Source organism: Typopeltis vanoorti, chromosome 2, assembly GCF_054136105.1.
Source record: "Typopeltis vanoorti isolate ZY-2024b chromosome 2, IOZ_Tvanoo_1.0, whole genome shotgun sequence".
NCBI classification, from domain to species: domain Eukaryota; kingdom Metazoa; phylum Arthropoda; class Arachnida; order Uropygi; family Thelyphonidae; genus Typopeltis; species Typopeltis vanoorti.
In genome coordinates this window covers 67,244,484-67,258,829 of record NC_143550.1, presented here as the reverse complement: position 1 = coordinate 67,258,829, position 14,346 = coordinate 67,244,484, and the positions used below count along the sequence as shown (strand labels likewise).

Sequence of the window (14,346 nt, the reverse complement as noted above, 5' to 3'; positions counted from 1 at the left end):
CCATAATGCATACTACTACTATTAATCATATGATCATACACGGCCATGAGTCCTCTTTTACGGTGAGGTACGGCACCATCTTAATCTCCCCAAATTTTATCCGGGCTCCAGAACTGGCATAGCTGAAGAATCAGACCTATGGCTGGGTCAGTATTCCTGACTGTAATCCATGTGTGTTCACTGGACAAGTCTGCCTGCTTGCAAGATGAAAAACCCCAGATAAACTGGGGGAAAAAACCCTGCTGTCCACGCCTAAGACTGGCTAACTTGGCTATGGCTGAGGAAGATCCTTAAACTCCTCTCTTCCCCGAGCATATGGTTGTGAAGCGCATAGCCACTAGGCTAACCGTGCAGATCATAATGCATAGCATTATACACAGTCAAAAGAATGTGAGCTTTGCATTATGGGATACTAAGGCAATTAATATTACCTTTATTAACTTCTATATGTAAGTAGCCTAGTCATGAAGAAACTTCAAGCACAAACTTTGTTTGCTTACACATTGATTAAATGAAAATATCATTTCTTGCATTTTTAATTTAATGAAACGATGCAATAATAAACCAGTTTTTGCTTAATAATTTTTAATGGGGATACATTAATTAATTTATTTATGCAGACCTCAGGATCCAAATCCCATTTCAAATGAACTGGAGAAGCTGGCTCTACTGATGGGGTGCCACATGTATTACCTTCTTCAGTATATCTAATGGTAAAGAAAATGAAAACTGTATATTATGGACTGAGATAATAATTGCAACAAATTTTATAGTAACCATTCTGTGATTATGGATATATTTATAAAGTAATTTTTTCTCATATATTATATTCACTGACAAATGCAATTCCAGTTTCAGGGAACACTAAGGAGAAAATCTGAGCTCATTTGGCTAAGATTCTGATGATTCTTAAAGGACTACTCAATAAAATCCTTTTCTCTAAGAATTCTTAAGACTAAATAAATTACAGAACTTTACTTAGGTAAATGACATAACAGTAAGCTTTAACATATATTTCATTTTGTAATATGGATATATTACAGAATGAAATATATCTATATTGTATATAAATATACTGAAATGCTGGATCAAAGATGCAATTTCTCCCATTCAGAACGGTTTTCACCCCAAATTATTCGAAAATCTTATAATTCCAGTTATAAGATTTTCCACGGTTTCTTAGGTTTGTTTTTCCTCCCACTGCTCATCACAAATGTCCTTGTGACTGTGCTACAGAAGCACACTTTTACAAATGGCCAATATTCATTATTCTTAGAAGACGTGGTATCTTCAACAATGAAGTATAAATATTGTCTAAGATAAGACAGTTAATTTCATGATACTTTTTTTTATGGTGTTTTCTAAAATAAAAAGCTTTTTCATAAAATAATATTTGACATATCTCCATAAACTTTAAGAATTCTTAAATCAACTTTTTTCAATAATTTGCTTAAGAGTTAAATCTGGATAACTGGGAAGAAATCTCCACACAGACTTTGAAGAAATACGGAGAAGTCACTGGAACTTCTGCCCTAATGAGAATTTCTCACCAGTGTATTTCACCAATATCTGGATACTGGATGAATGATGGGCTGGCAATGTGGGATTTAGCTGACCAAATTGAATTGAATTATACCAAAAGAAAATCATAGTACAACAAAATAAAATGTCGTGTCAGCTGAGGAATCACCTGGATAAATGAGAGAGCTGCTGTTTCCATCAAGGAACTATCAGTGAAAAGTCAGCTACTGGAGTTGATGCTGAGTTGGAGTTTGTTCTTCCAGTACTTGGAACAACTCCAAGTCTATTAGCAGAATTCAAGATATGTACCCACTAGTGTGATAGAGAAAAAATGGAGCAGAAGAAACAATTAGAGAAGTATTAAGTTGATACATAATTGGGGTTACCAAAACAAAAATGACAAAAACAGGTGAGATTCATCTAAATAATAATTACAAGACATCATATTCATGCAATAGTGATCATGGAAAGCAAAAAGTAATTATATTATTCAATAGTAAAAATAAAAATTATCTTCTTGAATGACTTATTTGTTTGTGCATATAGTTTCCCCCCCCCTCCTCCCATACAGAAGGTTCCACAAAGAAGCAAAAAAATTTTGAGTCAGTAAAGAAGGCAGATAACAAAGAAAAAGCTGATCCTTATTAGAGATATAAACAGCAAAGTAAGAAATGTAGTAGTAGGTATATCTGGTATTCACCAGATATACAGAAATGTTTGGGAAAAATTTGGTGAAAAGAGTGATGCTAATAATAATGGCAAGTATCTACTAATTACTAATCAGGAATTAAAACAGTCATTAAAATATTGTTATATCATGTTCTAAAATAACGATGCATACAAATTCATGTATGCATCTTTATTTACTGTTACTGTTGAAAGTGACCTCTGCTTTTGTAGGATACAAACATATACCAATGATCTGAAAACAGGAAGTTCATCATTTGGTTTTGGGCAGGATAAAAATTAATATCTTGCTGAAAAGAAAAATATGTACAAAAGTTTTAAAAAGAAGCAGTCATGCAGCTTTCAGAGATGAACAGACACACATACATGAACATTATTCAAAAAAAAATGAAACAGTTGGAAAACAAGAACTGGAGACTCAGTGGAGAACTATAAAAAAACATTGATTCGGACAGAAAGGCATGTAGTAAAGTTGTTCACAACGAGAGAAAATTCTGAACTTCATAGTAGACTCAAGAAGTCAAAGAGGCAGGTCTGGTAAAGATGAAAGCATATTAAAAGTCCCTAAGCAAGTAAATCATCATGTGTTCTGAGAGAATATAGAGAAAAATGTAAGAAAATAAACTGTGTGCAGAAGTACCTAACCAGCAGTCATGAGAAGACTTTGGTAAAAATATAGAAGATAAATATCAGGAAACATGCAAAATGTTTTGGAGGCTATTGAAAATATTTAGAAATGAAGATAAGTGAAGCAGGAAAAAAAATCAGAGATATAAAGGCAACATTAAAACTGAAGATAGATTTATTTTGGATGTCTGAAGTAACTGTTTTGAAAGATCGCTAAATAAAACAAGCAATGAAAGAACAGTTGTAGCAAATACACAAGGAGTAATTATTTGAATTAGAAAAAAAAAAGCCATCAAAACTTCAAATGCGAAAAACAACAGGAATGGATTATATTCAACCAGAAATGCTCAAATGTGGATGGCTAACAGAGCCTGAAGGCTTACAAAACTCACCAGATCACTGAAGCAAAATTCATAGTACTCATCTATAAAAATAGAAATAAAACTGAATGTGAGAATCTCTCTCTACTACATGTTCCAAACAAGATTTAATCAGACATACTTGAATGAGGCTAAGAAAAACTGTAGGAGAGAAACCACCTGGAAAGGAACAAGCTGGGTTGAGGACAGAGGCAATTAAAATCAGATTTTCTCTTTGAGACAAATAGTTCAGAAATCACAGAAATACAAGAAGTATCTGTATTTATGTTTTGTAGATCTGGAAAAGGCTTATGACTAAGTGTCAACACAAAAGCTATTCAATAAAATTTACATTTGTGTGGTGTAAACAGGACATTATATTGAGCAATACATATATTGTTCAATATAAGTATATATTTTCAGCTAAGTCAGCAATTACAATTTAAGGAGGTACTGGAAGAAAATATGATGTAAAATCACACTATCTCCTCTGTTATTCATCATCTATATAGATCATATTATGAAGGAATGTGGCATTAAAACTTGATATCAAAATTGGAGATGTTAATCTGAACTTTTCGCATATAGATGAAGTTATACTCTTAAACAAATCCAGTACGTAAATAAATCTTTACGACTAAACTAATACTGAATAACTGTTAAATTTGGCTTGATAATCAGCAGGAAAAACCATGAAAATAGAAACATCAATTGCATTTTCAATGGAAAATTTAGAGAACAGGTAAAATATTTAGGTACAATTTTTAATTAAGATGGCAAGATAAATATGGAAATAGACAAAAGAATAAGTAATACCTGTACAGCAAGGAACCAAATGAACAAGTTTATATAAAATAAGAAACAGAAATTAATTTCTGTAAGGTTGGTATCAGCAAGGGCATGCAGCTACAAAACTTTGCTAGATCACCTAAATGTGGACAAACTTAAAGGAAGTAGATAGGACTAAGGCATACTTCTTAAATAAAGAGAGAAAGCTACAGGTGTGGACTTTGACTGGCCCCCACAAAACATGGGAGGGCTAGCTACTGTACCAAGCGTAGGTGCAGCTAAAGAAGACAGCTCACAGGAGAAAAGAGAGAAACCAAAGTCAAAAAGGGCTTTATACGTCAGAATAGAAACCATGAATGTGGGCTCCTTTATCAGAAGAAGCTGAGAGGTTGAAACATAAATATATAAATCTCTTTACATGAATTTTATTTACAAAAGATATTGTTTGGCTAGTTAATTAAAAGTGAAATAAAAGATGTATAAAAATATTGTTATGGTGATAAACTTATGTTTGTTACAACGATATTCTACTGTAAGAAGAATATAACAGCAGTGTTAGTAATTCTGCTATTAACAGCTGACTAGCAAAGCCATTAAGCCTAATCATATCTCATGGTTTAAGCCACTAGTGGAATTACTTTTGCAATTTAACAACAATAGCAAGAATCAGCAAGATGTACATAATGCCTTCCTACACCTGTTGGAATTAAAATACCTATAGATGTTTTTTATGTGGAGTATATGAAATAATCATCAAGTGAAAAAGAAATTTCATTGAATTGCAGCCATATTCTCCTGTTCTCCTTGTGATACCTGGTTGTCATAATGTCACTCACATAATTGCAAATCAGAGAACACAGTGTATGTGCTGCTGTGGAATGAAACAAGCAGATGATGAACATGAGAAAGAAAATACATATAGAGATGTAAAAAAAAAAAAAAAAGGAATGGACAGAAGAAGATAAGGGAATCATTTGTAAATGATTTCCTTTAATAAAGGAAAATATATGGATGAATAGTTTTTTTTTTTTTTTAGTGGATTCCTTATTATTCAAGTACTATTGAGAAAATAACATATCTTCAATAAATTAAAGATGCCAAGAAATCCCTTGAGGGTACATGTCAGGAATTTGATGATGATGAAGAAATTATATTCTTGATTTAATCCTTCATCCAAGTGTAAGCAAACACAGTTTGCACCTGAAGTATTTTCAGGACTGGGCAACTTGTATATAGAGGTTAATGACTTCTTATCACTTGCCTTAGTATCCCATAATGCAAAGCACATATCCTTATGAGGAGGATTACTTTTAATTTATTGTATAACCAAGCGGAAAAACTTCCAACAACTATTTCTATTCCAGAATATTTTAATAATAAGCTGTGATACCTTTTAGCTACTTGTATATGGAAACATGAATTCTGCATTATTTCAACCTTGGTATCACTTCAAGGAGATGTTAATCTCAACGCATAGTAAAACACCAAATACATAGGCCTCAGTTAGAAGCTGTAAAATTAGAGGAAAACTTATTTACATTATATAAACATAGTAAGTCAAACCATTAACAGTAGACATGATGTCTGTGTACAAGAAAGAAAATGGAAAGGACAAACAGCACAAGAGATTGGAGGAGGATTTTATTGCAACATGAACAGATGGTCTGGTTCTCGCTGCTGAGACCTCAATAAAGATTGAAACTGGTCTGGGTAGTGACCCTTCCCATAAAGCATGGCATTATACATGTCTGTAAGGATATGTGCTTTGCATTATGGGATACTAAAGCAAGTGATATGAAGTAATTAGCCTCAATATACAAGTTGCCCAGTCCTGAAAATACTTCAGATGCAAACTGTGTTTGCTTAATCAGTTTGCACTTGAAGTAAACTGTGTTTTCTTACGCTTGGATAAAGAATTAAACCAAGAATATAATTTCTTGGCATCTTTAATTTATTGTATACCTAAGTGGAAAAACTTCCACTTGGATGTACAATTAGATGGAAAGTTATTGTCTAATTATGTAAAGTTATGTCTAATTCTTTCCATCTAATTGTCAATGTGACAGATGGAAAGTTATTGTCTGTCTGTGGAATTGACAGTTGTCAAGTAAAATGCAAGAATGTTCCAAAATAGCTGTGTTCTGTTTCAGTGCTGAATAGTCGAATTTTATGAAGTAAACTGTTAGTGTTGTTGGTACCTGTTTTAAATAGGAATTGAATATACTTCCAGTAAAATATATATTGAAGATACAGATATAAGTTGTCATTTTCTTGTATGAGTGTGTGTGATGTATGAGTGAGCGAGTGAGTGTGTGTGCGTGTGCGCAATGAAATTTGTTGCAGCTATTTACCTTAGTGAACTTGAGGACTGATGAGAAACATGTGTTTCGACTTTCCAGAGCAAGAGTAGCAAGTTTTCAGTTGTCTATTTGAGTCCCTGCTAAAATATGTTAACTTTTCCCTCTGTAGATATTTTGTGTTTAATACCAGAAGACCCAATATTTTAAGATTATGATTGTGAGTGAGAAGAAGGGTCATTAATTTTTTAAATATACAATTTTATTCCACACACACAAACTTTGTTAATAAATACAGGCATTATTATAGCTATATTCTATCCCTGATGTTAGATTTTCCTACCCCCCCCCCCAATCATTATTGATGATTCCCTTTGGCTGGAAACTTAGTTTTCAAAAAACACCAAATACACAGGCCTCAGTTAGAAGCTGTAAAATTAGGAGAAACTTATTTACATTATATAAACATAAGTCAAACCATTAACAGTAGACATGATGTCTGTGTGCAAGAAAGAAAATGGAAAGGACAAACAGCACAAGAGACTGGAGGAGGATTTTATTGCAGCATGAACAGATGGTAGAATCAGGAACTTAAAGAAAATGTGTTAGAAGTGAACAGGAAATTAGATACAATAGCTGCAGTGCATTGGTGGTAAAATTCTGACTTTGGTGAATGTATAAGAACATAGAGTTGTTTGAGAAGAAGATGAAAATGAAAATTTTTGGAGACCTCAATGGTCATGTCGCAAAAGTAATGAAGATAGAAAGACAATACAAGGAAGATATGGGGTCAGCACAAAGAACAATGAGGGTGATAGGATTGGTGATTTTCCAATGGCAAGGAATCTTGCTATATAGCAAACTGCTAAACCACAGGAACACATACAGCAGGGGGGGGGAACTATATACTCTGCAGAAGGGAACATATGAAGGAGGTAAATGATTGAAATCTAATACCAAGAGATGCAGTGGCAAAGCAACACAGTTTCCTACTCTACCAAGTGGAAATGAAAGGAATAAAATAGAAGCAAGTGAAAGGGATCTGGAAGAAAATTACTTTAGAGAAGAGTTTGTCAAAAAGGTACAAGCAATGATTTCAGAAAATGAACCAATAGGAGATGAAAAATGGGAAAATAAAATCAAAGACATTCGTAATATTGGGAAAAAGGTGTTCAACTAGACAACAGGAAATATTAAGGTGGACAAGGAAACATGGTGGAATAATGAGATACAAAAGTATATCAAGGAAAAGAAAATGGACAGCAAAAGTGTGACAAAGTAGATGATGAAAATATCAGAATAGATATAGAGAAGCAAAGAAAAGGCAAAGAGAGCAATAGCAAGATCTAAAGCTGAAGCCTAAGTTAATCTGCATGAAATTCTGGATAATGAGGAATGAGTCAAAAGGGCCCTCAGGATAGCCAGACAAAAGGAGTGAAAAAGAAGTAAAGATATATGCCAAGCCAGATCATCAAAGGAGAGAATGATACTGAACAATATGAAGAAATGGATGTGCTGGATAGATGGAAAGAGTATGTTGAGAAATTGATAATGAAGTATTTAACAGGATTATATAAAAGGATGAAGGAGATCCAGTAATATGGCCAATTCCTAACATGACAAAAATGTAGGTGGAAAGAACCACTAAGAAAGATGAAAACGGAAGACAGTTGGACCTGATAACATCCCCATAGAAATATGAAAATGATTAAGTGAACTGGGCATGACTAACAGAATCATTGAACCACCTTTAACAGAATCATTGAAAATGAGAAAATATCAGAGAAGTGGAGAGAGAGAGAGAGAGAGAGAGAGAGAGAGAAGGTTACTGGTTACAGTATTTAAAAACAAAGATCATATCCAGTCCTACAGTAACTATAGATGATTTAAGCTCATGAGTCACATTATAAAGATTTGGGAGAGGGTAATTGAGAAGAGATTGTGTGACTTGGTGTGAATTAGCCAAAAACAATTTGGATTTGTACCTGGCCTGGGAACAACTGACATCTTAGCTCTAAGACAGCTCAAGAAAGGCAGGAAAGAGCAAATGTGGAACTTTCTCTGTTCTTCATTAATTTGGAAAAGGCATTTGAGATAGAGTCCCAAGAAAAGGAATATAAAGAAGCATGAGGAAGAAAATGATCCAGAAAAGTATGTACATCTCATACAAGAAGTGTATGATGTTAGCAAAACAAGGATGAGATGTAGAGCAGTAATTACTGGCACTTGTAGTAAAAGTGGGGGGGGAGGAGTCATCAAGGCTCAGCTTCGAGCCCCTTCTAATTTGTCATGCTCTTGGATGTGTTGACAGAGATGGTAAGAACTGAATCACCCTGGACGTTTGCTGATGATGTGATGTGCACAAAGTCCAAGCAGGAGGCAGAAGAAAGACAAACAACAAAGGAATGATTTTCAAGATAGTGGCTTAAGAATCAGTAAAAATAAGACAGAGTATATGTCTTTTAATGAAGGCAGGGGAGTATAACATTACAGGACACAGACACCACAACTAGGTTGACATACCTAAGATCTTGTGTCCAAAATGACAGATACCTGAACTCAGTAGGAGGGATAAACTGGAAGAGAGTTTCAACTATTTCATGTGATACAAAAGTGTCTGGGAAAGATCTACGAAATGGTAGTAAGACTAGCACTGATGTACAGTAGTTAGACCTGGCAGATGTTCAAGAGATGGGAGAAGAGAATAGACATAGCTGAAATGAGAATACCAAGACTAGCAATTGGTATAATAAGATTGGATAAGATCAAAAAGTCACTGATTCAGAGGACAATGAAAGTAACCCAAGTATCTGAGAAGATTAGAGAATCAAGGCTAAGATCGTTTGGTTTTGTTATGCAGTAAGACAAAAGAAGTAAGGTGATAAAAAAACAGTGATGGCTGGCAACTTCAGAGGGGACCTCAACCTTGGACTTCAGGAGAACATGGCCTTAGACAAACTGAATGGAGGAGGTTGATCTGCTGCAGTAACCCACTTGAGTAGGAATGAAGCCGAAGAAGAAGAGACACTAATCAAAACATTCAACTAACTATATACAAGCCAGCATTCAAATCAATTTTGACTTATATGAGAATTGGATTATAATGAGATAATGAGGGTTCTGAGAAAAATTAGGGAGTAAACAGATGGCGTGAATGGCAAAATCATATTAAAAATTAAAATATTAGGAAAGAACTTGATATATGGATGCTTAGAAGTTGATGATCACATATAGAAAATATATGTTTAGGGATAATAATTAACTAAAAATTTAATAGTTAAATAAATTACATTTATTTAACTGACAAAAAAAGTAAAGACAAAATGCTAGCTAATAATATTTAAATAAATTACATTTATTTAACTATTAGCTAACATTTTGTCTTGTCACTGAGGTAACTTCACAGGCATAAAAAAAATACACTAAGCACATGCATACAGACATGTGCTTAGTGTATGAAATGGACTCTAGTTGTAAAGGCTTGAGATGATAGGATACCAGATTTTTGGTAATGTGAGGCAATCAAATAACATGTTTAGATATGGAGAATGTTTTAGTGCTCTGGAAGATTGTAAAAACAGTCTCCCAGATTTGTAGCTGATTCTGTATAAAAGTGTAACCTTCACCACAAAAACCTTCCTGTTTTTGTCATCTTTGTTGTTTCAGTACCACCGCTTATGTTAACATGGTACTTATCTAATTCATCTACCAATTTCACTCCTTTTCCCTTGAATGCCATGATATTTCTAATCTTGGAGATACCCATCTTGAATTCTGCTGATGTTGAGTTAGAGTTTCCAGCAGCAGACTTTTCACTATTTGCTCTGGTTCCTGGATGAAAACAGCATCAGTCTTGTTTAACCAGGCAATGCATCAGCGAGCAAGACATTTCATCTTGTTGTACCATCACTGTCTTTTAAGCCAATACAGAATACAATTTGGTGAACTAAACCCCAAATTGCTGCCCATCCTTATCCATTCAGCACAAATAGATTCCCACTAACAGAGTGCACCACAAGAACATGGAGATCAGGCATTAAGCCGTGGTCAGTTTTCTGCATTCCTTAAAGGGCTATATGGAGGTTTCCTTCCATAACCTTTAAGGACTGCAGAAAATCCTTGAGTGACTTCAAAATATATGTTTGGATTCACAAATTTATATGATGTGAGGAACATCACGAATTGTATTTTTTTGGGGAAAAAATATTTATTTAATAGCATCTTCTTCATGTTATATTCAGAATGATCAGAAATGCTTACACACACACACACACACAAAAAGGGAAACACAGGGATTAATATACTAACAATCTGATAATTCAAACAATTCACCCCAACTCTGATTAGTAGACGAATGTCATTAGTCAGTGAGATTTGCCAATTTGCTTAACAGGAAGCCAAAACAGAACAAAAACTGGGGATGGGTTATACTTTGTTGCAATGTGGCATGTTAATATAGTTTTTAACATACCACATATAACATACAAGTATAGAGAGTATATACATACATACATACATACACACACACACTAATAAGTTGTCTAGATTTATATTTTATTATACTGCACCTATTAAGATTTCTAAAAATGTGAAACACTTACTTTAAATGAAGTGTTTCCATAATTCCAATATATTCCCATAAATGCGTCATAATAGGAGCATCACACCTATAAAATAAAAATATAGTACTTCTAACTTTTCATTTTGGTTATAAATAACATTTTAGTAATGCTTCAGTATAAGTTAAATTCACTATGAAAATTATAAATTTTTAATTTTTAAAATTAAAAATTTAAATTTTATTGTTAAATTTATTATTTTATAATTTCATCAATTTTTTTTTTCAAATACATATAATAAAGGATAAATAAAAACCTGAGGAATTCTAAACAAATGCTAATAACAAGTGAAGAGAAAATGTTAAGACCCTTGTTTCTAAAGCTTGAGAATGCAGTAAGGATACTCAACTCTTATCCTGCAAAATGCAGGATAAGAGTTGAGATAAGAGTTAAACTTCACTATAGTAAAGTTTAACTCTTATCCTTACTGCATTCTCAAGCTTTAGAAACAATTTTTTACCAGATTGTTTGCTATAGTGAGAGTTGAGTGTAACAACACTTTTGACTTAAAAATAAAAAAGCAGATTTTTTTAAAGGTAAAAAAACACATTATTAACCCATTAATCATTAAATTCTCAATAATTCAAATGATTCCATTAAATTTAATAAGACTTTTTTCTGAGAACCATAAAAAAAAACTAAAATTAAGGAATATTTGTAATGGCAAACACTGTCAATGTTCAAAATCAATATATTCAAAGTAACATGATCTATCATAAGGCAAGGTTTATTACAAAACATAATAATGCAATACATAAAACAAAACAAAACTAGAATGAATATTCTTAAGCTAATGTAAAAACCATGCATTATGAGGTGATTATAAATAATTTTAAAAAAATAAAGCATAATGACAAACAATATGTGTTTTGTTTTTGTTCCAAAAGGCAATGGTTGCATGCAGTTGTGTATTTACGGAATTTAAATGACATACATATAAGCAAAACAAGAGACACTTCAATTAAGTTTTAATTACCGCATTTGCCGGTGTATAAGACGCACCGGCCTATAAGATGCATCCCCTTTTTTGTACACATTTTTTAGGAAAAAAAACTTTATTGTTGAATGTTATAATGAATTTACAGTATTTCAAATATAAAGTAATAAGTAGATCTATTTTCAGATTCTGATTTAGAAGAGGTTTCAAGTGTCTTTTCAATTTAGCTCTGGAGGTGAATTTCTGGGCTAAACGAAGAGACACTTGAAACCTCTTCTAAATCAGAATCTGAGTCCTCATAGAACAAATTGTCCTCTGTACCTCCAGTGCATTACTAATGCCATACTTCTTAAATGATTTAACCACTGTCTCAATTTTCACAGCATCCCATGAAGCTTAGACCCACTCACAAACTTGCGAAATGCTAGGCCTCTTCCTTCTTCCTGATGGCATAACCTCAAAATCTGAAGACTGCATCCACTTCTCCTTCATAAATCCCTTAAATGGTTTATTAATACAGACATCTAAAGGTTGAAGCTGACTAGTTAGACCTCCTGGAATTACAGCTAACTGAGTTTTCAATTCCTTGAGTTTATTTTTAACATCTTCTGTTCTGTGAGAACGAAACTGTTCCCATACCAACAGGGCAGGCCACAGAAAAGCGGGACATTCAGTCCCGCTTTTCTGTGGTCTAAAATCCAAGTATTCAGTTCTGCCTCAAGTTCTAGCCATTTTGTAGTTCCACTTCGTAGGTTATGTTTACTGAGTTACTTTTTTTAGATCCTCTTCCTGATTCTGCCACGTTCTTATCATTTTATCAGTTGGGGATGGTTCAAAATGTCTCACAGCCTGGTTTCCATGTTCTTTAGCATATGCAATCACATGTAGCTTGTATGCAATATTGTAGCAATGGTGACGTTTTTCAGTTATAATTTGCCAAGAAATTTAGAGCACATTTAACGGCAGATCTGTGATTTAACAGCTGTGATCGTCGACGACAGCACATGCGCATCCACTGAACTTTATGTAACTGGGATGCTCTCACACACCGCAAGGAAGCAAGAAAGAAATCGCATAACTCAGAATAGAGAAAATTTCCAGAAATGAAAATAATAAAAAATAGAGTATCGGCGTATAAGACACACCCTCTTTTTCAGATCTATTTTCAAAGGAAAAAAGTGTGTTTTATATGCCAGCAAATACGGTAATTAAAATTCAATTCAATTTCAAAAAAATTTCAATCAGTTTCTGTGCAGAAATATTTCATACATACTGAAAGGTGCCAATATATGGGGAATGTAATAAGGAATTAATTCAATTAATTCCTCATTACATTCCCCATATATTGACACACACGAATTAACACATGTAATGAGGAATTAATTCTACAATAGTGATAGCTCTTTACAGCAATACTATTATGTATTACACATGGCATAGATTTTAATAACTGATATAAGCTTATTTACTAAAATCATTAGCCATGATATGCAGATGATGTATTATTATATCCAGGCACTTCCATTAAGTCCCATACTTTGCAGCATGCTGTCAATCATAGCTCTCCTAATACTCATTCGCTGATGATGCACTTATTCACAACAATCTAATAAACCCCTTGTTTTGATCACATCTCTTTTCTTCTATTAAACAAATTTTACAATCCATAAATCTTCAATCTATACAGGAAACATTACAGAGCCTGTTATAACATCTTGAACACTGTGATATGAATCTGCTACACCATTTATTCATCTCACTGAAATCATGCAAATAAATCTGAGCACAGTAGTCCAGATATGGTCATATCAAAGTTCACAAAGAGGGATAATAACTTTTATGCTTGTCGTTGCATTTTTTTTTTAACATCCAAGTGATACTTTGTCTCATTTTGCTTACTTTGCTATCACTTAGGGGAACTTTGAGGAATACAAAATATCATTTTACACACAAAATGGCATTCTGTATTACCTGAAAATCTTCTAAACTTCAACTCTCTGTCCACTCACTCTCAGAATCCATTGCTTCATTGATTTCTTTGCAGTACAGTTCTTCCATTAATGTAATAACACAATTTATAATCTTTTCGGAGAGCATAGCTCAATCAGTATAGACGAAAGGGAGTTAGGTGGTCTCATATGGAGGCAATAGGGATTTCCTCCTATAAAACAAGCAAAGTGGCCAGAAGAACATACAAATTCCAGCCAAACCATAGCACAAAATGCAGATAGGATTAAGTGCCCTCTCATAAGCAGTATTAGGGTTGTGATGGGGCATTACGTCTAACACAAAAGAGAAGATGAGAGATGAGGTAATCTTTTCATTCTTACACTTTGCCATATTGAACTGGCATGCAGTTATTTAAATTGTCCTACAGGATATTATATTACTATCATTAACTACTGCATTCTCCAGTTTATTATCATCAATGAACAAATAGACATTCCCTCTAAAAGTATATCAATACTCTTAATCCCTAACATCATTAACGTACAAAATTAGCACCAGTC

General features: G+C 33.5%; 1 protein-coding gene across 4 annotated transcripts in view; it reads right to left on the bottom strand.

The window, feature by feature from the left end:
• Positions 1-14,346, bottom strand: part of LOC150109126 (carnitine O-palmitoyltransferase 1, liver isoform-like) — a 307,532-nt gene that overhangs the window by 48,820 nt on the left and 244,366 nt on the right. For all 4 annotated transcript variants that reach the window (XM_090405758.1, XM_090405762.1, XM_090405750.1 and 1 more), the window contains exons 16-17: positions 10,882-10,947; positions 623-707 (exon numbers count right to left, since the gene is read on the bottom strand). In XM_090405758.1, coding sequence (XP_090261884.1) covers positions 623-707; positions 10,882-10,947 — 151 coding nt within the window. The remainder of the gene's footprint in view (positions 1-622; positions 708-10,881; positions 10,948-14,346) is intronic.